This window comes from Pseudophryne corroboree, chromosome 3 (genome assembly GCF_028390025.1).
Source record: "Pseudophryne corroboree isolate aPseCor3 chromosome 3, aPseCor3.hap2, whole genome shotgun sequence".
Taxonomy (NCBI): Eukaryota; Metazoa; Chordata; class Amphibia; order Anura; family Myobatrachidae; genus Pseudophryne; species Pseudophryne corroboree.
The window spans coordinates 775,646,738-775,673,132 of NC_086446.1; the positions used below are offsets into that span (position 1 = coordinate 775,646,738).

Genomic DNA, 26,395 nt, shown 5'->3' on the forward strand with positions numbered 1-26,395 from the left:
TGGACACTGTCAGCTCAGCAGCACCGCAGACTGCTACAGTAAGCTACTATACTATAGTAGTATGTACAAAGAAGAACGAAAAAAAAAAACCACGGGTAGGTGGTATACAATTATGGATGGACTGCTGAGTGCCGACACAGAGGTAGCTACAGCCGTGGACTAACGTACTGTGTCTGCTGCTAATATAGACTGGATGATTGATAATGAGATGAAATCAATATATATATGTATGTATATATAATATCACTAGTACTGCAGCCGGACAGGTAGATAATATATTTATTAGGTAATGATGACTGATGACGGACCTGCTGGACACTGTCAGCTCAGCAGCACCGCAGACTGCTACAGTAAGCTACTATACTCTATAGTAGTATGTACAAAGAAGAAAGAAAAAAAAAACCACGGGTAGGTGGTATACAATTATGGATGGACTGCCGAGTGCCGACACAGAGGTAGCTACAGCCGTGGACTACCGTACTGTACTGTGTCTGCTGCTAATATAGACTGGATGATAATGAGATGTAGTATGTATAAAGAAGAAAAAAAAACCACGGGTAGGTGGTATACAATTATGGATGGACTGCCGAGTGCCGACACAGAGGTAGCTACAGCCGTGGACTACCGTACTGTACTGTGTCTGCTGCTAATATAGACTGGATGATAATGAGATGTAGTATGTATAAAGAAGAAAGAAAAAAAAACCACGGGTAGGTGGTATACAATTATGGACGGACTGCCGAGTGCCGACACAGAGGTAGCTACAGCCGTGGACTACCGTACTGTACTGTGTCTGCTGCTAATATAGACTGGTTGATAATGAGATGTAGTATGTATAAAGAAGAAAGAAAAAAAACCACGGGTAGGTGGTATACAATTATGGATGGACTGCCGAGTGCCGACACAGAGGTAGCTACAGCCGTGGACTACCGTACTGTACTGTGTCTGCTGCTAATATAGACTGGATGATAATGAGATGTAGTATGTATAAAGAAGAAAAAAAAAACACGGGTAGGTGGTATACAATTATGGATGGACTGCCGAGTGCCGACACAGAGGTAGCTACAGCCGTGGACTACCGTACTGTACTGTGTCTGCTGCTAATATAGACTGGATGATAATGAGATGTAGTATGTATAAAGAAGAAAGAAAAAAAAAACACGGGTAGGTGGTATACAATTATGGATGGACTGCCGAGTGCCGACACAGAGGTAGCTACAGCCGTGAACTACCGTACTGTGTCTGCTGCGACTGGATGATAAATAATGATATAAAAAATATATATATATCACTACTGCAGCCGGACAGGTATATATTATATAATGACGGACCTGCTGGACACTGTCTGTCAGCAGAATGAGTTTTTTATAGAATAAAAAAACACCACACAAGTCACACGACGAGTGTTTAACTTTTTCAGGCAATCACAATATAGTATACTATACTGGTGGTCAGTGTGGTCAGGTCACTGGTCAGTCACACTGGCAGTGGCACTCCTGCAGCAAAAGTGTGCACTGTTTAATTTTAATAATATGTACTCCTGGCTCCTGCTATAACCTATAACTGCTCCCCAGTCTCCCCCACAATTAAGCTGTGTGAGCACAGTCAGATATTATACATAGATGATGCAGCACACTGGGCTGAGCACAGATATGGTATGTGACTGAGTCACTGTGTATCGTTTTTTTCAGGCAGAGAACGGATTATATTAAATAAAACTGCACTGGTGGTCACTGGTCAGTGGTCAGTCACTAGTAAACTCTGCACTCTCTAGTACTGCTAAGCTCCAGTAAATCAAGTGTCTCTGTCTCAATCTCACTCTCTCTCTTCTAATCTAAATGGAGAGGACGCCAGCCAGGTCCTCTCCCTATCAATCTCAATGCACGTGTGAAAATGGCGGCGACGCGCGGCTCCTTATATAGAATCCGAGTCTCGCGATAGAATCCGAGCCTCGCGAGAATCCGACAGCGTCATGATGACGTTCGGGCGCGCTCGGGTTAACCGAGCAAGGCGGGAAGATCCGAGTCGCTCGGATCCGTGTAAAAAAAGCTGAAGTTCGGGCGGGTTCGGATTCCGAGGAACCGAACCCGCTCATCTCTAGTAAACTCCCGTGTTTCAGTGATGTCTACAAAAAGTACAGTACTTCCGAGTTTGGCCGATGGTGTTCAGTTTTTGATCGTATTAATCAACCATGTTTTGCTTTTAGTAAATTCCCGTGTTTGCAAATATGGCCAAACATACCTGAGATTGCAAACTTGAGCAATAACACAAACCTTAGTAAATCTACCCCTATAATGGAATGATTTTATATGTGGGGTTGCTATATTGACATCCTATCTGCAGAAATAAGGTTTCAAATTTATAGACATTTACGTTATATCTCCTGGTATCTGCACCGACGATGCTTCTATTTCTCTTACGTCCTAGGGGATACTGGGAATCCATTTAGTACCATGGGTAATAGACGGGTCCACTAGGAGCCATGGGCAGTATAGAAGTTTGATTAGGTGTGCTGGCTCCTCCCTCTATGCCCCTCCTACCAGACTCAGTTTAGAAAATGTGCCCGGAGGAGCCGGTCACATTTCTGGAAGCTCCTGAAGAGTTTTCTGCATTTATTTTCTGCATTTATTTTCTGAGTTTGTTATTTTCAGTCAGGCCTGCCTGCTTCGTGGGACTTAGGCGGGGGGAATGGCCCAACCTCTCTCTGGATTAATTGTCCCATTCCCCGCTGACAGGACGCTAGCTCCTGAGGGAACTATTCGCAAGCCCCACCGTGGCGAGCGTACATTCCCGCAGCACGCCACCACCTTAACAGAGCCAGAAGAATGAAGAGTGGTGAGTACTAAGTCGGCGTCTTTGTTAGCGGGTCGCCGGCCATTATGGCGGCATGAGGGTACGGAGATGCACGGCTTTTAAACGGGGTGGGCTGCGTCTCCCGACTGTGTACAGACACCGATGATGAACAGCGGACACAGTACCCAGACTGGCAACAAAGACATAAAAGGAGTCTGTCTCCATTTTATGCACTTAGATCAGGGATGGGGAACCTTCGGCCCTCCAGCTGTTGCTGAACTACACATACCAGCATGCTTTGCTGCAGTTTTGCTATTTGGCCATGCTAAAACTGTTGCAGGGCATGCTGGGATGTGTAGTTCAACAACAGCTAGAGGGCCGAAGGTTCCCCATCCCTGACTTAGATACATATAGCCAGTATAAAGAAGAGCAGGAAGACTGCGCGCCATTGAAGGAGCGGATCCAGCAGCTCACAAGCATCATTTTCCCTACTGCAGCTGACACAGGCGCTGACTGACAGGGATGCGCAGCACCTCCGGAGAGACTCCAGATTACTTCAGCAGTACCAGGGGGTCATAGCAGGGAGGAGCAAATATTAGTGTACTAAGTCCCTAATCTAGGTACTTAGGGGTATATGCAACTGCCGGCGAATTGCCGGAAAAGTCGAAAAACTGCCCGTTTTCGACACAAAAACCATGTCGAATTGGATTTGACAATGCAATACAGTACTTTTCGACAAAAAAACGGACGTTTCAGATTCGACTTTTTGCAATTCGACAGTTTCAAAATTCGACATGTCTGCAGTGGTAAAAATGCGGCAATTCGACAAAAGTATATTCAATTGAAGAATGTTGATTCGACAACAGTGCTTTTTGACAGTAATTTCGTCAATTTCATTCCACCTCATTTTGCTGGCGGAATGTAATAAAAGAAATTTAAAACATGTTTTTTTTTTTTTGTTTGTTTTTTTGCTAATAGCATATCTATTTATATTAGAAGGGATTAGGTACTTGGTTTGTCTTTTTAGGAGCCACAAGTATTATTAATATATTTTTTTATATATATATTTTTTTTTTTAATGGAATGGGTTAAAAACCCGGAAAAAAAATGCGTTGGGCCCCCCCTCCTAAGCATAACCAGCCTCGGGCTCTTTGAGCCGGTCCTGGTTGCAAAAATACGGGGGGGAAATGACAGGGGATCCCCCATATTTTAACAACCAGCATCTGGCTCTGTGCCTGGTCTTGGTGCAAAAAATATGGGTGTTCGTTTTTTTATTTTGCCAAGTATCTGGATTACAAATAGAACAGAAGAGGACCTATCTACACTGGATTATGGGGGTAATTCCAAGTTGATCGCAGCAGGATTTTTTTTAGCAGTTGGGCAAAACCATGTGCTCTGCAGGGGAGACAGATATAACGTGTGCAGAGAGAGTTAGATTTGGGTGTGGTGTGTTCAATCTGCAATCTAATTTGCAGTGTAAAAATAAAGCAGCCAGTATTTACCCTGCACAGAAATAAAATAACCCACCCAAATCTAACTCTCTCTGCACATGTTATATCTGCCCCACTCGCAGTGCACATGGTTTTGCCCAACTGCTAAAAAATATCCTGCTGCGATCAACTTGGAATTACCCCCCATGTGAGTATAATTTTTCCAACAGGTACCCCATGGATTCTACATGGAGAAGAGGACCGACCCTCGCGTGAACATAAGTAAGTATGTATGTTTGGTGGTGTGGATGTATGTAATAAACTTTTACTTTCAAGGTGTGTGTGTCCTGTTTTTATTGGGGGATTTTTTTAGTAGTAGTATTACAGGTACCAGTGGGCCCGGTTTTCATCCGCATGCTGGTACTTGTGGTTCTCCAAGTACCAGTTTGCGGGGGAGGCTTGCTGGGACTTGTAGTACTGCTACTAAAAACAATATTCACATTTTGACAAAAAGGCTATCAGCCCCCCCATCCGCCACCCTTGGATGGGGGGGACAGCCTCGGGCTTCACCCCTGGCCCTTGGGTGGCTGGAGGGGGGGGCGGGCCTTGATTGAAGGGGTCCCCACTACTCCAGGGTACCCCGGCCAGGGGTGACTAGTTGGGTATGTAATGCCAGGGCCGCAGGGACCAAGATAAAAGTGTCCCCCGGCTGTGGCATTATGTATCAGGCTAGTGGAGCCCGGTGCTGGTTTCAAAAATACGGGGGACCCCTACGCTTTTTGTCCCCCGTATTTTTGGTACCAGGACCAGGCGCAGAGCCCGGTGCTGGTTGGTTAAATATGGGGGAACCCCTGTCACTTTTTCCCCCATATTTTTTCAACCAGGACCGCCTCAGAGAGCCCGAGGCTGGTTTTGCTTAGGAGGGGGGACCCTACGTATTTTTTTTCTTGAAAATTAACACTTTCCCACCCCTTCCCACTGATAAACATGCACGGATCTCATGGATCCATGCATGCCTATCAGAACACGGTAAAAAAAAGCAGGTCTGTTTTATTTTAGCACTTTTTCACGATTTGTATTTTTTCACGGCAGTGTTTGGCTAGTGTTGGCAGTGTTTGTGAATTACACTTTTTAGTAAATGACCGAGTTCTACCAAATTACAGGCGTATTTGACCGATGGTGTATTCATTCGTATTTTTTTTCTTGGACTTCCAAAAAAATACGAATGCCCTCATCACTGCCATGATTTGAGTTTAGTAAATTCCCGGGATGACACTTTGAAGAAAAAACACAATCTCGGTCAAAATCGGGACCTTAGTAAATATACCCCACAGTGTTATTCTTCTCCAGGGGGTTCACTAGTGTGTACTCAGTGTAGTATCCCCTCCCAGGCTAGTGGGGCAGAACCATCAAGGCTGTACTCCATTAGGGGAATGATTTCAACAATTTCTACTAAGTTATCTCGGAATGAGAAAGAGACGCAATTCTTAAGACAATCTATGACTGAGTTTATAAAAAAGGACTCAGTCTCCAAACCAGCGTCTCAGTCCCCTGCCATTTGTCCGCAAAAACGTACTTTAGCCCATATCCTGCAATCTGACTCTGATGATGAGGGGTCAGAAATGGAGGAGGGTGAGGTGGGCTCAGAGGTGGGGGAGGGTACTCTGTCGCAGGGAATAGAGGCTCTCATAGAAGCTATCAAAGAAGTTTTGAATATCCCTGATAAAGTGACAGAGGAGAGTGAGGAATCTTATTTTAATAAAAAGAAGAATACCTCAGCCACTTTTCCTGTGTCCAGGAACTAAGGCCCTCACTCTGAGTTGTTCACTCGCTAGCTGCTTTTAGCAGCCGTGCAAACACTAAGCCACCGCCCTCTGGGAGTGTATCTTAGCTTAGCAGAAGTGCGAACGAAAGGATCGCAGCGCGGCTACAAAAAAGATTGTGTCGTTTCTGAGCAGCTCCAGACCTACTCCTACCTTGCGATCACTTCAGACTATTTAGTTCCTGTTTTGACGTCACGAACACGCAGCCAGCCACGCCTGCGTTTTCCCCAGCATGCCTGCATTTGTATGTGACACGCCTGCATTTTTCCACACACTCCCTGAAAACGGTCATTTACCTCCCAGAAACGCCCCTTTCCTGTCAATCACTCTGCGGTGAGCAGTGCGACTGAAAAGCGTCGCTAGACCTTGTGTGAAACTACTTCGGCTGTTGTGAAAGTACGTCGCGCGTGCACCTTGCGCCGCATCCGCATGCGCAGAAGTGCAGGGTTTTTGCCAGATCGCTGCACAGTGACCGAAAACAGCTGGCAAACAACTTGGAATGACCACCTAAATACCCTGTTTGAAGAACCGTGGGTTAATCCTAATAAGAAATTTAAAATCTCTAAATGATTGTTATCATCTTTTCCTTTTCCTCTTAGGGATAGGAAAAAATGGGAGAATCCACCAGTAGTGCATGCATCGGTCTCCAGGCTCTCACATAAAATAGGGTTACCTGTTCCTGGTGCAGCATCCCTAGAGGATGCAGCTGATCGTAAGATTGAGACTACACTCAAATCTTTGTATACTGTTGCCGAAGTGGCCCAGAGACCCACTATAGCGTGTGGGTGGATTACACGAGCCATTGCTAAATGGATGGGTAACCTAATTGAGGGGTTAGATACCGTATCTCAAGGGGAGATTATTTTGCTACTGCAACATATACAGGACTCTGCGAACTTTATGGTGGAAGCCATAAAAGAGAGAGGCTTGCTTAATGCACGCACTAAAGCTACGGCAGTGTCTGCACGCAGGGGTTTATGGGTACGCCAGTGGACTGCGGATGCGGACTCCAGGAAAGGCGTGGAAGGCCTACCTTTCACAGGCGAGGCCTTATTTGGAGATGAACTAGACAAATGGATCTCAAAAGCTACTGCGGGTAAGTCCACATACCTACCTTCTGCAGCTCCCCCAGCTAGGAAGGCCTATTCAGGGTCCAACTTACAGTCCTTTCAGATGGCTAAGTTCAGGGGCAAGGCCAGAGATTCTTCTGCCGCCACCAGAGGTGCTAGAGGTAAACCACGCAAACCAGCAACTGCCGGTTCACAGGAACAGAGTTCAGGCTCTGCTTCCTCAAAACTTTCCACATGACGGGGGCCGCGATGCTTGGAAGCAGTGCCGACGCTACCCGTTCAGCAAGGTCTGCAATGCAGGGATGCCCTGTGCAGGATAGGCGCTCTCCATGCATTACAGACCTTGCCAGGGCTGGCGCCGCCACTAGGCAGCTTTAGGCAGCAGCCTTTGTGCGGCGACCACTGTAGGGCGGCACTGCAAACTGAATGCGAGAGAGAATGATTTCGTTATCATCCTGCCTCTGTCTCTGCAATACTGCCGCCCCCCCTCCTCCGCAACAGCACCCGGCAAAGATATAACATAGTAACATAGTATCTAAGGTTGAAAAAAGACAATTGTCCATCGAGTTCAACCTATTTGTGGCCTCCTATGCAGGATTGTTTGGTAGAAAAATTTGACTGATGCTGATGTCTGCCGTTACGTTTTATCCCTCTTTTTTATAATAACTATAGTGCGTGACTATACACCATAACACTGGATATCCTTATCCATTAGGAATTTATCTAACCCATTCTTAAAGGTGTTGACTGAGTCCGCCATTACAACTCCCTCTGGCAGGGAATTCCAAACGCGTATCGTCCTTACCGTAAAAAAGCCTTTACGCCGTATTGTGCGGAATCTCCTCTCCTCTAACCTGAGCGAGTGTCCACGAGTTCTCTGTGTTGATCTAACCAAAAACAGGTCCTGCGCAAGATCTGTGTATTGTCCCCTTATATATTTGTAGATGTTTATCATGTCCCCTCTTAGTCTCCTCTTTTCCAGTGTAAAACATGCCTAGTCTTTCAAGCCTTTCCTCATATTCCAGCGTCTCCATACCCTTAATTAGTTTGGTCGCCCGCCTCTGAACCTTTTCTAGCTCCAAAATATCCTTTTTGAAGTATGGTGGCCAGCATTGTACACAGTATTCAAGGTGTGGCCTCACTAGTGATTTATATAACGGGAGTATAACACTCTCGTCCCTAGCATCAATTCCCCGTTTTATGCATGCTAATATCTTACTAGCCTTCTTTGCTGCAGTCCTACTTTGGGTAATACTGCTTAGTTTGTTATCTATGTGGACACAATCCCCTAATTTTCCAGTACACAATCCCCTAATTTTACCCCATTTAGTATGTAGTTGTTATTTTTGTTCTTGTTACCACAGTGCATTACCTTACACTTGTCTGTATTGAAGCGCATTCTCCATTTCGCTGCCCAAGCTAATTAAGTCTTTCTGAAGCGACTCAGCATCCCCCTCCGCATTTATAATTTTACACAAATTGGTATCATCTGCAAAAATTGACACAATGCTCTCTAGACCTTCTGTTAGGTCGTTAATGAAAATATTGAATAATAGCGGTCCTAATACTGAGCCATGTGGCACACAACGTAGCACTTCGAAAAAGCAATTTAGCAAGTTGAAAAAGATCCATTAACCACAACGCGCTGCTCCCTATTATCTAACCAATTTTTAATCCAAGTGCAAATTGTACTACCTAGCCCTATTTCTTGTAGCTTGTAGATAAATCTCATGTGCGGTACAGTGTCGAAAGCCTTGGCAAAGTCTAAAAAGACTACATCCACCTCTTTAGCTTGATCTAGGTTTGCGCTTACCGTTTCATAAAAGCCAAGTAAGTTGGTATGACAAGATCTGTCCTTCATAAACCCATGTTGATTCCTTTTAATGACCCTATTGACTTCAAGGAACTTCTGAATACTATCTCTTAGAATACCTTCCAATACTTTCCCCACTATAGATGTAAGACTAACTGGTCTATAATTACCTGGTTCAGCTTTACTTCCCCTTTTGAATATAGGCACTACTTCCGCTATACGTCAGTCTTTGGAAATCATACCTGATATTACTGAATCCTTAAAGATCAAAAATAGCGGTTTTGCAAGTTCAGAGTGAATCTCCATCAGATCACTTGGGTGAATACTAGAGATGAGCGGGTTTGGTTCCCCGAGATCCGAACCCCCCCAAACTTCACCCATTTTACATGGGTCCGAGGTAGCCTCGGATCTTCCCGCCTTGCTCGGTTAACCAGAACGCCCCCGAACGTCATCATCCCGCTGTCGTATTCTCGCAAGATTCGTATTCTATATAAGGAGCCACTCGTTGCCACCATTTTCACTCGTGCATTGGAGATGATAGCGAGAGGACGTGGCTGCGTTCTCTCAGTTTCTGTGTTCAGTGTGCTGCAAAATACCTGTGCTCAGTGTGCTGCAAATATCTGTGCTCAGTGTGCTGCAAATATCTACGTTCTCTGCCTGAAAACGCTCTCTATCTGTGCTGCATTGTAGTTGTGCGCAGTATATAGTAGGAGGACAGTGCAGAATTTTGCTGACCACCAGTATATATATATAGCAGTATGGTACAGTAGTCCATTGCTCTACCTCTGTGTCGTCAAGTATACTATCCATATCTGTGCTGCATTGTAGTTATGCGCAGTATATAGTAGGAGGACAATGCAGAATTTTGCTGACCATCAGTATATATATAGCAGTACGGTACAGTAGTTCATTGCTCTACCTCTGTGTCGTCAAGTATACTATCCATATCTGTGCTGCATTGTAGTTGTGCGCAGTATATAGTAGGAGGACAGTGCAGAATTTTGCTGACCACCAGTATATATATAGTAGTACGGTACAGTAGTCCATTGCTCTACCTCTGTGTGGTCAAGTAAACTATCCATATCTGTGCTGCATTGTAGTTGTGTGCAGTATATAGTAGGAGGACAGTGCAAAATTTTGCTGACCACCAGTATATATAATATATATATATAGCAGTACGGTACAGTAGTCCATTGCTCTCTCTCTGTGTCATCAAGTATACTATCCATATCTGTGCTGCATTGTAGTTGTGCGCAGTATATAGTAGGAGGACAGTGCAGAATTTTGCTGACCACCAGTATATATATATATAGCAGTACAGTACAGTAGTCCATTGCTCTACCTATATGTTGTCAAGTATACTATCCATATTTGTGCTGCATTGTAGTTTTGCACAGTATATAGTAGGAGGACAGTGCAGAATTTTGCTGACTACCAGTATATATATAGCAGTACAGTACAGTAGTCCATTGCTCTACCTCTGTGTCATCAAGTATACTATCCATATCTGTGCTGCATTGTAGTTGTGCGCAGTTTATAGTAGGAGGACAGTGCATAATTTTTCTGACCACCAGTATATATAATATATAGCAGTACGGTACAGTAGTCCATTGCTCTACCTCTGTGTCGTCAAGTATACTATCCATATCTGTGCTGCATTGTAGTTGTGTGCAGTATATAGTAGGAGGACAGTGCAGAATTTTGCTGACCACCAGTATATATAATATATATATAGCAGTACGGTACAGTAGTCCATTGCTCTACCTCTGTGTCATCAAGTATACTATCCATATCTGTGCTGCATTGTAGTTGTGTGCAGTATATAGTAGGAGAACAGTGCAGAATTTTGCTGACCGCCAGTATATATAATATATATATAGCAGTACGATACAGTAGTCCATTGCTCTACCTCTGTGTGGTCAAGCATACTATCCATATCTGTGCTGCATTGTAGTTGTGCGCAGTATATAGTAGGACAGTGCAGAATTTTGCTGACCACCAGTATATATAATATATATATAGCAGTACGGTACAGTAGTCCATTGCTCTACCTCTGTGTCATCAAGTATACTATCCATATCTGTGCTGCATTGTAGTTGTGCGCAGTATATAGTAGGAGGTCAGTGCAGAATTTTGCTGACCACCAGTATATATATATAGCAGTACAGTACAGTAGTCCATTGCTCTACCTATATGTTGTCAAGTATACTATCCATATTTGTGCTGCATTGTAGTTTTGCACAGTATATAGTAGGAGGACAGTGCAGAATTTTGCTGACTACCAGTATATATATAGCAGTATGGTACAGTAGTCCATTGCTCTACCTCTGTATCATCAAGTATACTATCCATATCTGTGCTGCATTGTAGTTGTGCGCAGTATATAGTAGGAGGACAGTGCAGAATTTTGCTGACCACCAGTATATATAATATATAGCAGTACGGTACAGTAGTCCATTGCTCTACCTCTGTGTCGTCAAGTATACTATCCATATCTGTGCTGCATTGTAGTTGTGCGCAGTATATAGTAGGAGGACAGTGCAGAATTTTGCTGACCACCAGTATATATAATATATATATAGCAGTACGGTACAGTAGTCCATTGCTCTACCTCTGTGTCATCAAGTATACTATCCATATCTGTGCTGCATTGTAGTTGTGTGCAGTATATAGTAGGAGAACAGTGCAGAATTTTGCTGACCGCCAGTATATATAATATATATATAGCAGTACGATACAGTAATCCATTGCTCTACCTCTGTGTGGTCAAGTATACTATCCATATCTGTGCTGCATTGTAGTTGTGCGCAGTATATAGTAGGACAGTGCAGAATTTTGCTGACCACCAGTATATATAATATATATATATATATAGCAGTACGGTACAGTAGTCCATTGCTCTATCTCTGTGTCGTCAAGTATACTATCCATATCTGTGCTGCATTGTAGTTGTGCGCAGTATATAGTAGGAGGACAGTGCAGAATTTTGCTGACCACCAGTATATATAATATATATATAGCAGTACGGTACAGTAGTCCATTGCTTTACCTCTGTGTCATCAAGTATGCTATCCATATCTGTGCTGCATTGTAGTTGTGCGCAGTATATAGTAGGAGGACAGTGCAGAATTTTGCTGACCTCCAGTATATATAATATATATATAGCAGTACGGTACAGTAGTCCATTGCTCTACCCTCTGTGTCATCAAGTATACTATCCATATCTGTGCTGCATTGTAGTTGTGCGCAGTATATAGTAGGAGGACAGTGCAGAATTTTGCTGACCTCCAGTATATATAATATATATATAGCAGTACGGTACAGTAGTCCATTGCTCTACCCTCTGTGTCATCAAGTATACTATCCATATCTGTGCTGCATTGTAGTTGTGCGCAGTATATAGTAGGAGGACAGTGCAGAATTTTGCTGACCACCAGTATATATAATATATATATAGCAGTACAGTACAGTAGTCCATTGCTCTACCTCTGTGTCATCAAATATACTATCCATATCTGTGCTGCATTGTAGTTGTGCGCAGTATATAGTAGGAGGACAGTGCATAATTTTGCTGACCACCAGTATATATAATATATATATAGCAGTACGGTACAGTAGTCCATTGCTCTACCTCTGTGTCGTCAAGTATACTATCCATATCTGTGCTGCATTGTAGTTGTGCGCAGTATATAGTAGGAGGACAGTGCATAATTTTGCTGACCACCAGTATATATAATATATATATAGCAGTACGGTACAGTAGTCCATTGCTCTACCTCTGTGTCGTCAAGTATACTATCCATATCTGTGCTGCATTGTAGTTGTGCGCAGTATATAGTAGGAGGACAGTGCAGAATTTTGCTGACCACCAGTATATATAATATATATATAGCAGTACGGTACAGCAGTCCATTGCTCTACCTCTGTCTCGTCAAGTATACTATCCTTATCTGTGCTGCATTGTAGTTGTGCGCAGTATATAGTAGGAGGACAGTGCAGAATTTTGCTGACCACCAGTATATATATATATATATATATATATATATATATATATACATACAGGGAAAGTCCCACACTCTCACCCAACACAGGTAGCGGCTGGGGTGCCAAATCAAAGCCTGACCCAATCAAGGGGCCGGACTTATAGTACAATACAGTGTTCCTCCACATACAGTGGAAAAAGATAGCACTCTCCAGTCTTGCGTAATCAGTATAAACACCAAAGTGATTTATTCAGAGGATCGGTTCCATATAACTTCATGTCACAAAAAAATGGAAAGGGCTCACCAACGTTTCAGTCCCATAATAGGACCTTTCTCAAGGTAGTTGCCAGTCAATATAAAGTCCAATATAGCAGTGTCATCATAAGCAGCGCATAATAGGAACCAGAGACCTGTAAACAGCCTCCCAGGTCCCCTTTATATACCTTATTGTGATTAAGTCAGTGGGAGCGAGACAGCTGCGGCCGTGCGCGTCACTTCCGGTCTAGACCGGAAGTCACAGAGCGCCCGGTCCCGCGGCATCTCCACTAAGCAAATGCGCACAGAGGGCGCATGCCTGCACTTAACAAAGGTCATCATAGCCTAACTGTGTCCCCTGTGTTCCGATCGCTGTGTAGCGGCAGCGGAGGCGGCAAGGAGTGGGTTGCGATGGCAACGTGTTGTTGCCGCTACCTGACTTCCGTTGTAGACCGGAAGTCATGAGGTTGCCATGGCAGCGTTGCTGCCTGTGTTAGTGAAGCTAGACGTGATCTGTGGGCGGAGCCCATACAGATTAGGGACACACAGTGTATTAACTATAACATGGCCAATACACTGGTTATAAGACAGAGAATGGTTTACCGGGAACCCGGGAGTAGCACATAACAATCATATAAGAACACTGTAGTGGTAGTACACAGAAAATGAATACAATAGGTAAAAAACATATATACAGTAATGAACGCCGGTCGCGTCCCACTATGGCAGAATACTTCATATAGAGATGATATAAATGTTCAACCACCTAGGTAATAAATAACCATTATACAGATAAAAACAAGTGCAATATGGAGTCCTGTCATATCATGTCCAGTGATGCTGGTATATAGTGAGCACAGGATCGGGGGTATGCGTGTATGTTGGTCCTTACACCAGGGCGGCCGCGTGCCTGAACCCGTGTCACTACTTATTGTACCAATTCAAGCCACTGCGGGCGACACAGAATGTTAATGTCGCTTCTATTTGAGGAATATAGAAAGAGGGTGATTCTCGTTCATTCCTCTGGGTGAGATAGTGTCCAGCCGGTGGATCCAATAGCTCTCTTTTTTTTTTAATGCCTGGGTACGGTCACCTCCTCGGACTAACGGGGGTACCCAATCAATCAGTTTACACCTAAGATTAGATACTTGATGTTGGTGTGTCAAAAAATGTCTCGGTACGGGTTGCTCTGCCGTTTTAGACTCAATGGCCTGATGGACAGTAGTTCTATGGTTTGCCATCCTGTCCCGGAATCGTCTCGAGGTCATCCCGACGTAGTACAATCCGCACGGACAAGTGAGTATATAAATGACATGGTCCATAATACAATGTAGTTTACATTTGATCTTAATGGGGCATCCAGAGTGCGGATGGGGAAAAGTGGGGCCAGTGAGCATACTCCGACATGTGGTGCAGCCTGTGCACTTAAAGCATCCAGGTTTCTGCTCCCGCAGCCATGTTGTCCTGATGGGTACAGTGGGACTAACTTTTGGTCTCAGTAGTAGTTGTTTGAGATTGGGCGCTTTTCGATATGCCATCATGGGGGGTTGTGTGTTTTTCAGCTTGAGTTGGGTGTCAGATGTGATGATAGGCCATCTCTTTCGGAGGGCGCCACTGATGTTACTGGAGTGGTCATCAAAAGTCGTAGTAAATACCATACGGTCCAGGGTGGAGCTGGTGTTTGCTGTCGCGGTTGACGGTAGAGATTTCACTTGTGCTTTGTGTAGGCATTGTTGCACACATCTGTCGGTATATCCACATTCACGAAATCGCTGCAACATTTCCTGTAGTTGTTGTTCCATCATGGTGGCATCGGTGGTATTCCTCATGACCCGCAGGAATTGTGAGATGGGCAAATTTTCTTTGAGTGCTAGGGGATGTTGACTATTTATTAACAGTTTATTAACAGTTTCCTATATAGCGCAGCATATTCCGTTGCGCTTTACAATTAGAACAACAGTAATAGAACAAAACTGGGTAAAAACAGACAGACATAAAGGTAGGAAGGCCCTGCTCGCAAGCTTACAATCTATAGGGAAATAGGCATAGATACACAAGGATAGATGCTACCTATTGCATAATGGTCCACCAGATTGCTAGGTTCTTAATGGGTTGTATGATGATACCCCACAAAGTTATCCAAGTGTCAGGAGGGTGTGAGACTAAAGAAAGACAAGATATGTGATGTTATGAATACTCTACAGAGGATGTAATTAGATAGGGAAGCACTGAAGGTTATGTGGGTGGGTCTGGAATTTGATAGGCTTGTCTGAAGAGGTGAGTTTTCAGGGAACATTTAAAGGTTTGGAGACTAGAGGCGAGTCTTACTGTGCGTGGGAGTGCATTCCACAGAGTGGGTGAAGCCCGGGTAAAGTCCTGTAATTTTGAGTGTGAACAAGTAATGCGTGTGGATGAGAGACGTAGATCTTGTGCAGAGTGGAGAGGTCGGGTAGGGAGATATTTTGAGATGAGTGAAGAGATGTATGTAGTCGACAGAAGAAGAGTGTTCCTGGCGGCGGGTTTCCGGTACAGTGTGGTACTGATAACATGATCTTCAATAGTGACTGTAATGTCCAGAAAATTGATCCGGTAGTCGTCAATCTGATGGGTAAATCTAACTGGGTTGTTTGGCGCATTTAGCGTATGGACCATCTGGTCAAACATCTCAGTCGTCCCTGTCCAAAGGATGAAGATATCGTCGATGAAATGCTTGTACATCAGGATATCTGTCTTCCTAACGTAGGCAGAATATGCGTGGTCTCGTATGCTGCCATATATATATTGGCATAAGCTGGGGCCAATTTTGAACCCATCGCGTCGCTGACCGCTGTATATAGTATTTGTCAAGGTATGCAAAGTGACTATATTTCAAAACTACTTCAGTCAGTTGGATAATGAAGTCAATCGGGGGATTTGCTGGAGGATGAGCCGTGAGTGCACTCCTTAATGATTGTAGGCCGTCTTCATGTGGGATAATGGTGTAAAGCGAGCACACGTCCATGGTCGCCACTCGGATGTCTCTACTCGTCTGTGGTACATTGGACAGTTTGGTGAGAAAGTCCATGGTGTCCCTTATGTAGCTATCATTCTGTTGCACTTTTTGTTGCAAAAATGAATCCACATAGACCGCCAGTGGTTGCAACAATGAATTTTGTGCCGATATGATCGGCCTACCCGGTGGGTTAGAGAGTGTCTTGTGGACTTTGGGTAAGGTGTATATAATCGGACACACAGGGTGAGTAACTGTAAGATATTCAAAAGTGTGTTTATCAATACATTTAGATTGAAGGCTCTGCTGTAGTATGGATTCTACTCGGCTCTTGAAATTAGATATGGGGTTAATGTCACAGCATAGGTAGGTGGAAGTGTCTGATAGTTGTCTTCATATCTCTTGGTGATAGTCTCCCCAATCTTGTACAACGATAGCTCCCCCTTTGTCAGCGGGTCTGATAACGATAGAGGTGTCATTTCTAAGTGTTTTGAGTGCCTGTCTTTCCATCCTAAACAAGTTATCAAAGGACCTCTTAGGTGTACCTGAGTTTATGTCTTGTTCTACTAGGCGAATATACGTCCTGATACTGAGGTTGGAAGAGGAGGGGTCATACGAAGATGGTTGGCGGAAAGGGGATCTGCTGTTATCGCCTGTATCCCCAAAGTGTTCGCGAAGCCTCAGCTTACGTCCGAACTTGTACATGTCTATGGCTGTATCAAAGGGTTTGTGTGGACACATGGGTACAAACGAAAGGCCCCTAGAAAGAAGGCTTAAAGTGGCCTCGTCAAGTGGTCTGCCAGACAGATTAAAGACTAGGTCTTGTTTTTGTATCGGCACTTTCGCCACGTGTCCCCCCTTCCTTGGGTGTGGTCTTTGCGTCCTCCACTGGGGGGTAGGCCCGCGTCCACCGTCTGACCTAAAAAAGCAGTGTTCCTCGGTCGTCAATTGTCAATTTGTTCAGTATCCAGGGTGGATGCTGATGACCCAGTATCGGAAGTGGCGTACTGTCGCCGACCCTGTCGGTGTTGTCTGAAGGCTCTCTACGGTCTATTGGGTCTGCAGTCACCCAATAGCCACCTGTATACGATGTGGTTCTGGTAATCTGAAACAACCGTAGCAAGTTTACTACGCTTGAAGGCCGTGAGATCCTTCTTATAATTGTCGATCTGGACTTTTAGTTTCTCTATGTGGTTACAAGATTTGTCGTTTCTAATAGTAGATAGATGCGTACTATTGAAGGTGTCAATCAGTGTTTTGACCTTGGTCAATTCAGTGCCAACCTCTTCTACTACTAGTAGCATCAGATCTAAGGAACATTTATTAAGCACACCGCACCAGCGGCTACAGAATGTGGGGTTATTTTTACCTATGGTTGGGATATTGCTGACCCTAAATCCCCTAGGGATTTGTTTTTTGCGATGATATTCTGATAAAAATTGACCATGCAAGTTGAGGTCAATTTCCCTCTTGCTTAGTCTAAGTAATTGGTGGTATAGATCTGTGGTAGTTTCTGCCGGAAGTGCATCAAATTCTATCTGATCAAAGAGAACTTTCTCTGCGTCATCATCTGTTAATGATAAAATACCGTGTTCCGCCTGTGACAGAAGATTATCATCCAGAAACCCGGCGCCGCCCTGTGCCATAGTGTGTATACGGTCTAGTCAGAGACGAAATCCCTAGCCGGGTGTGCTACAGTACCTGGTCTTCCCAGAGGTCTCCCTGTCCGGTACTACCCAGGCCCACACTGCTTGGCTTCCAAGTTCAGAAGGAGTTGGGCACCCCAGTGTGGTATGACTGTAGGTATAAGTAAGCCAATAAAAACCTGTGGCCAGTGGTCCCAGGGATGACTTCACATTCAAATGCAAATATAGACACACGGGTACATCAAAAACAGGCAACGTCAAAGGAAAGAATATGTTATGTGCAAGTATTACAGTGTAACCAGTTCACAAAATGTTATTATATGGTGGGTGTAGGAAAAGATAAACTCAGTGAACTGAGCATACCTATACAATATACAGGGGAAGTCCCACACTCTCACCCAACACAGGTAGCGGCTGGGGTGCCAAATCAAAGCCTGACCCAATCAAGGGGCCGGACTCGTAGTACAATACAGTGTTTCTCCACATACAGTGGAAAAAGATAGCACTCTCCAGACTTGCGTAATCAGTATAAACACCAAAGTGATTTATTCAGAGGATCGGTTCCATATAACTTCATGTCACAAAAAAATGGAAAGGGCTCACCAGGCTTTGATTATAATGTAGAGAGATAAAAGCGCCCTAAGTTCCTGTATGCCAAATTACCGTCCTTAGTATCTCTGTACAGTATGTTCTACTAGTGAACTAATTAGCACAAACAGCTTGTAACGTACAGTGGAAAGTTTAATCTTTTTATGTATAATGGAGAGAGATAAAAGCTCCTCCCTAAATTCCTGGATGCCAAATCACTGTCCTTAGTATCTCTGTACAGTATTTTCTATCAGAGTACTAATTAGCACGAGCAGCGAATTAGTATCCTAATAGAACATACTGTATAGAGATGCTAAGTACAGTGATTTGGCATCCAGGAATTTAGGGAGGAGCTTTTATCTCTCTCCATTATACATAGAAAGATTATACTTGCCACTCTATGTTACAAGCTGTTCATGCTAATTAGTACACTACTAGTGTACTAATTATCACGAACAGTTTGTAACATAGAGTGGCAAGTTTAATCTTTCTATGTATAATGGAGAGAGATAAAAGCTCCTCCCTAAATTCCTGGATGCCAAATCACTGTCCTTAGTATCCCTGTACAGTTTTTTTCTATTAGAGTACTAATTAGCAAAAACAGCTTATAATGTACAACACAGCTTCTCACAACACAGATTCTCTAACGCCGACTATCTACAGTACTGTGTTGTTTGAACAGTTAGTTGCATCTGAATACACTAATTTATATTTACTGGTATGTCTATAGGTTCTTATTACCGCTGTCTTTTAGATAGCGAATGAGTCACTCCTGCAGATTTACCCCGATTTGTGTGAAACCTGTGTGCACCCTTCCTTTAAATGTTTTACAATGGATTACACGGAAAAAAAATAATAATAAAGTGAATGTCACAGGGATTAAAAAAAAAAAATTGGCACTTTGGGTATCGAACCGGGACTCTCAGCCTGGCAGGCGGGAGCCTTCATCGCTTGCCCACAACACTGCATGGAAGAGTCTCAAGTTCATGTGTAAAAGTACTGCAAAGAGCGATTCCTTCCCATTGGGGTTCGTTTATGACATTAGGGGATTCGGACGCTCATTTCGTGCACTGTACATACTGTAAAGCCAATGAGCTACATTATTCCTTTCACACATTAGTTGCGTCTGTATACACAAGACGCTCACATATCCCTAACATCAATAGACCATACTGTATCTGTAACTTGTTCGTTTGCATCTGTATATGTTGTACTATACGCATCTGTACTGTATATACTGTTATAGACTGTATGACATACTGTAGCATAATGTAGCGTAATGAGACGCACCAGTAAAGTAGTTCTTACGCTGTAGTTCAGTATTGTATTTTAATGGAGACCACACACTTGCACATTGGTGATTTTAAAAAGCGACATCTGGTGGATGATCTTAGGTATTACACTCAAAGGTAACGCCAAACGCTCTGTGCGCCTCCCTTCGACTAGGCACGCCTCTTTGCGCGCAGGTATGCTGCGTATGCCTGATTGTGACTAACGCCTCAGTCAGCCAAGATAACGGAGGACCCATCTGTATATGTTAATACGTGTCCTCCATCACTGTTCCCTTCCGCACTCATTGCGCATACCATTTCTCTAGTACATTGGGGGTCATTTAGATCCGGTCGCACGCTGCAGTTTTTTGCAGCTGTGCGATCGGGTCTGAACAGTGCATGCGTGGGGGCCGAAATGCGCAGGCAGCGATGAAAACAATGAAGAAAGCGTTTGCAGTGGCGAACACAAGAAGATTGACAGGAAGAGGCCGCCCGGGGGTGTCAACTCACTGTTTTCTGGGATTGTCGAGGAAATGGCAGGCGTGCCCGGCCGTTTCCAGGGAGGGATCCTGACATCAGCTCCAGCAAGGATCTTCGCAGCGGGTAAGTCCTGAGCTGTGCACAAGCGTTTGCAGCCCTGCACAGCAAATCCCCCCTCCCCTGTGTGCGGCGATTATCTGGTCGCAGCAGTGCAAAAAATAGCCTGCATGCGACCAGGTCTGAAATAGGCCCACTGTCCATTGGTAATGTGTTTCTATGTTGTAGCCTTCACTACATATGTAATGCTGTAATAAATAAATTATATATTAATAATAATAATAATAAAATCAATAATAATTACACGTCTACTTAAAGTATCTGTGTTCAGGCATCACTATTCTGCATTGTGAACGTTCTCTGATCTTTCTACAGGAATGGAAAACTAATTGGCAGCCTTGGAGAAGACCTAAAATATGACTTTAGTTTTCAACAATGTAGAAATTTACCTGAAACGGTTACAGTTAAAATAGTAGGTGCTGTACACAGGATAAGGTTATCATCCCAGTAGTCAGGATGTCGGCGGTCATGTGACCGATGCTGGAATCCCAACACCACTCGAAATCACAGCGTCGTAACACCGTCCCCCGACATCACAATGATAAGTATCAGGGTCACTGTTAGGGCCCAAGGTGGGGGGTTAGGTTTAGGCACACACACCTAGTTTTAGCCCAAGCTGCCACCCCCAAAGTCTTAGCCCTAGCTGTCACCCCCAAAGTCTTAGCCATAGCCACCACCACCCAAATCGAGTCCCTAGCCAACACCCCCCGAGTCGAGGCCCTAGCCGCAACCCCCAAAGTCTTAGCCCTAGCCACCCCCCCACCCCCCGAGTCTTTGCCCTAGCCACCACCCCCGAGGCTTAGCCCTAGCCACCACCCCCCCGCGCCTTAGCCGCCACCCCCAAAGTCTTAGCCCTAGCCACCACCACCCGAGTCGAGTCCCTAGCCACCACCCCCCGAGTCTTTACCCTAACCACCACCCCCAAAGTCATAGACCTAGCCACCACCCCCATAGTCTTAGCCCTAGTCGCCACCCCCCGAGACTTAGCACTAGCCACCACCCCCGAGTCTTAGCCCTAGCTACCACCCCCAAAGTCTTAGCCCTAGTCACCACCCCCAAAGTCTTAGCCCTAGCCACCACCACCCTGAGTCGAGGCCCTAGCCACCACCCCCCGAGTCGAGGCCCTAGCCGCTACCCCCAAAGTCTTAGCCCTAGCCACCACCCCAAAGTCTTAACTCTAGCCACCACCACCCTAGTCTTAGGTCTAGCCACCTCCCCAAAGTCTTAGCATTAGCCGCCACCCCGAGTCTTTGCCCTAGCCGACACCCCAGGCGGGTTAGGGTAGGGGACAGTGGAGGTGTAAAATAATGACCCAGTCCCCTATCAACTTTCTCATTGTTGGGATGCCGGTGCCGGTCATGTGACTGCCAGCATGCCGTCCGTCGGTATACTGTATTACATCCGCTGTACACATGTGAGGATGGTGTAGGCGAATTACACATGTATGAAACTGAAAATTCTCTAAACTGTATGTTATAATCCATGTATCGTGGTTACAGACTGTCAGTAATTGAACCAGCAGTCAGTAAACTTTTGTCAAAGCTTTGATTCTAAGTAAAAAAAGAAACAAAAAACTGAGATTTCTGTTAAAAAGAAAAGATACCATTTAAACTAAGGGGTCTATTTACTAAGCCTTAGAGAGAGAGATAAAGTGGAGAGAGGTAAAGTACCAGACAAACAGCTCCTAACTGTCATTTTTCAAACACAGCCTGTGACATGACACTTTATCTCTATCCACTTTTATCACTCTCCGGCTTTAGTACATCTCACCGAGTTTGAAAAATGACAGGAGTGTATTGGCTGGTACTTTATCTCTCACACTTTATAACTTTCCAAGGCTTAATCCAAAGACCCCTCAATCTGATAACATTCCACACATCAATGACTTTGGTTATAAATAAAGATACAAACCCCCTAATATCAGGCCGTAGACCTCTTTTTCCTCTACAGTATATACTACTATTATCAAGTCCTTATTCATTCCTCCTTCATCATCTCCCGCCTTAACTACTGTAACCGTATCCTTTCTGATCTCCCACTATGGCACCCCTCCGCTCTCCTATCTGTAGTTAGGCTGCTAAACGTCTCATTTTCTTCTCTCGCCGTACAGCATCTGCGTTCCCCTCTGCAACCTCCTTCACCGGCTACCTATAGAATCCAGTTTAAACTCCACATACAGTGCCTCCAGAAAGTATTCACAGCACTTCACTTTTTACACATTTTGTTATGTTACAGCCTTATTCCAAAATGGAATAAAAAACACTAAAAAGGAGAGCTTGATAAATTTAAATAATGTGTTGAACGCACATACCTGTAAAAAAAAATTTTTTTTGGTTAATAACAATGTTTAAGCTCTTTTTTGAAAAGGTGGTGGAACGGAGATAATGGATGGTATTTGTATCTCAATTGAGATTAAACTGGACAGTCTTTTTCCACGGGTAACTCTCTCCCTGCTATCCCTAATAGTACCTCTCGCGGCTCGCTGTTAACAGCATCAGCGTGCACTGCGGGTGTAGCTGGTCCCGTCTCTCCCGTTGCTGCGGCTGCTCCGGCTCTGTGTTGCTCGTGCGGCGTGCTTGCTTGGGAGCGTGTCAGCGTATCAGTGTTGGCATACACTGATAGAATGTCCTCCGTTTCTGCAACATAAAGTACCCAACGCGTTTCGGGTTACAAAACCCTTTAACTAGGATATTGTTTGTCTGTTTGAACTTCCTATATATACTTAAAAAACGTTTTTAATTTTGCTTAAAAACAGGAAATGTTCAAAAAGGAAGTTATACATAAAAAGCGGTAACCATGTGCCCCTATATTATCTATAGGGTAAAAAGAATTCTTTCATTAATTTTTGGTATGGCGTTCAATAAAATTAATATAATTGTAAATTCTACTTCTAATAATGATTTGATAAGATGAAATGTTAAAATTAGTTGTCTAATAGGAAAGCATTAACATCTATTTCCACATTTAATCCTTCTGGTTGTAAGGTCCTCATATAGTATATCCATTTCGTTTCTCTCTTTCTCAATTTGAGACTTATGTCTCCTCCTCTCCAGTTTCTGAATATTTTTTGGATTCCTATAAATTTTAGACTTGATGGGTCACTATTATGACAGTCTTTATAGTGTTTGGAGACACTATGTGTTTCCAGTCCTTTACCTATGTTGTATATATGTTCAGAGATCCTGTTTCGAAGTTTTCTCTTGGTTTGTCCAATATATTGAAATCCACATGGACAATAGAGGAGATAAATGACTCCGTCTGAGTCACATGTGATTCTTTCTTTGATGCTATATGTCTTTTTAGTTATATTGGACATGAATTCGGTAATTGGTTTTGTGGACTTATTACCAGTTATCTTACAGGGACGGCAACATAAACAATGGAAGTTTCCTTTTCTGTCTTCTTGATTTGTTGTTTCTATCTGTGTGTAGCTTTTTACTAGATTTTGCTTCAGACTTCTTGCCTTTTTATACACAATTTGTGGTTTGTCCCTTATGTATGGTTTCAGTTGTTTGTCTAACTGTAGAATGTGCCAATGCTTCTGTAATATTGCTTCAAATTGTTGGTGTTGGCTGTTGAATTGTGTTATGAAAACTGTTTTGTTATTAATGTTATCGGTTTCTTGTTTATATTGATACAACAATTTCCTGTCCATCTTGGCAATCTGTTCAATCTCAGTGTGAAGATGTTCTTCTTTGTATCCTTTATCTACGAATTTCGGGGGTCATTCCGAGTTGTTCGCTCTGTAAATTTCATCGCATCGCAACGATTTTCCGCTTAGTGCGCATGCGCAATGTCCGCACTGCGACTGCGCCAAGTAAATTTGCTAAGAAGTTAGGATTTTTACACACGGCTTTTTCTTCGCTCAGGCGATCGTAGTGTGATTGACAGGAAATGGGTGTTTCTGGGCGGAAACTGGACGTTTTACGGGCGTGTGGGAAAAAACGCTACCGTTTCTGGGAAAAACGCGGGAGTGGCTAGAGAAACGGGGGAGTGTCTGGGCGAATGCTGGGTGTATTTGTGACGTCAAACCAGGAACGACAAGCACTGAACTGATCGCAGATGCCGAGTAAGTCTGAAGCTACTCAGAAACTGCTACGAGGTGTGTAATCGCAATATTGCGAATACGTCGTTCGCAATTTTAAGATGCTAAGATTCACTCCCAGTAGGCGGCGGCTTAGCGTGAGCAAATCTGCTAAAATCGGCTTGCGAGCAAACAACTCGGAATGACCCCCTTCTTTTTCATGATTTGACATTGTTGTATGTAAGTTTCTGAATGCGTACAATTCCTCCTGAGTCTTCTAAATTGTCCATTTGGTATGTTCTTCAACCAATTAGTGTGGTGATTGCTGGTTCGACTAAGTGTATTATTGCCACTACATTCTTTTATGTGGTTTTGTGTGCATATTCGGTATTCTTGGATGAAAATCTCCAAATCTAAGTATACCACCATATCTTGGCTCACCGTGGATGTGAATTCCAACCCATAACGGTTATTCTCCATATATTGAAGGAATTCTGATAGAATATTTCTTGGTCCACTCCATATGAACACCAGATCGTCAATGTATCTCCTCCAAATGACAATGTATTCCCTAAAAGGGTTGTTTTCCCAAATGGTTTCCTCCTCCCACCTCGCCACGAATACATTTGCATAACTTGGTGAGAAGGAGGTACCCATTGCTGTTCCTTTCTTCTGATTATAGAACACTCCTTGGTTCCAAAAGTAGTTTTTACTCAGTATGAATTGTATACAGCTGATGATGAAATTTATTTGTGAATTTGTTAATTCTGTGCATTTAGATAGGAAGAATCTACTGGCATCACTTCCTATATCATGAGCTATGCATGTATATAATGAACGGACATCGCTGGTGCATAGGATATAGTGACTTTGCCATTCTACAGTATCCAATATTTGTAGAATGTGTAGTGTGTCCTTCACATAGCTTTTTTGTTCCTGTACCAGTGTCTGTAAAAAGGAATCCACATACTTGGATAGCCGTGAAGAAAGAGAACCTATTCCCGAGACTATCGGGCGTCCTGGAGGGTTAACAGGGTCCTTGTGTAATTTGGGAAGTTGGTAAAACGTTGGAATTTTAGGATGAGGGATATAAATGAAGTCTCGTTCTTTCTTTGTTAAGATTCCAATCTCCAATCCTTCTTGGAGCAATGTCTCTAATTCTTCTTGGTATGTCTCAGTTGGATCTGCTTGAAGTACTTCATAGGTGTCTCTTTCTCCCAGAAGCTTTTGAACTTCCTCTTCATATTTATCCCTGTCCATAATAACCAAACCTCCACCTTTGTCGGCCGGCTTCACTATGATGGTTTTATCTTCTTTTAGTTCTTTTAAGGCTTGCGTTTCCTCCTTCGTTAAATTGTATTTTTTCTTTATTGTATTTTTTGTCATCTCTTGGATATCTTTCGCAACAAGTTTCTGGAAGGTCTCAATATGGGGCAATTTGATGTAGGAAGGATTAAAGGTGGATATTGGCTTGAATTTACTGTGTGTGAATGGGTCTTGTGGTTCTTGGATCTTTGAGTTTTCGTCTTTCCCATCAAAAAACTTTTTTATGCATAGCTTTCTGACTAATTTTTGGGTATCAATAAAAAGGTCAAAGTTATTTATGTTCGAATGTGGGGAGAATTTTAAACCTTTGTTTAATAATGACAGTTGTTGTACTGTCAATACCTTTTTACTGAGATTGAAGATTCCATCATTTTGAGTGGTTGATGCTATCTTCTTACGTTTGCCACCCCTAATACCCCTTCTCCTGGTGAAAGGGCCAGGCATTTCGTTTTTTGCTTCCATGGAGTTTGCTTCCATTCGTGCTCTTGTTCTTCCTCCAGGAGCTCTGCTAAAAAATGTTCCTCGGTCTCATCATCATCTTCCACATTATAGGTTTTCTTTCCATTTCTAATTCCCATCTTTTCTATATGTTTTTTGTCCTCAATGTTCTTCATGAGAGTTTGATAAGTGGTTCTTTCTTCTCTTTTCGCTTCTGCTCTCCCTTGGTTATATGATTCTTGTTCTACTGGTCTAAATTTAAAATTTCTGGAATTGTATGGTGGATATTTCTTCTTTTGTAATGGTAGTTCTGGTTGCTTCTGAATTAAAGGTGTTTTCTGAACCTGGT

General features: G+C 43.5%; 1 protein-coding gene across 1 annotated transcript in view; it reads left to right on the forward strand.

Moving 5' to 3' along the window:
• LOC135056863 (DBH-like monooxygenase protein 2) overlaps window positions 1–26,395 on the forward strand; it is a 404,570-nt gene that overhangs the window by 360,306 nt on the left and 17,869 nt on the right. The window contains exon 9 of the mRNA XM_063962536.1: window positions 20,574–20,670. Coding sequence (XP_063818606.1) covers window positions 20,574–20,670 — 97 coding nt within the window. The remainder of the gene's footprint in view (window positions 1–20,573; window positions 20,671–26,395) is intronic.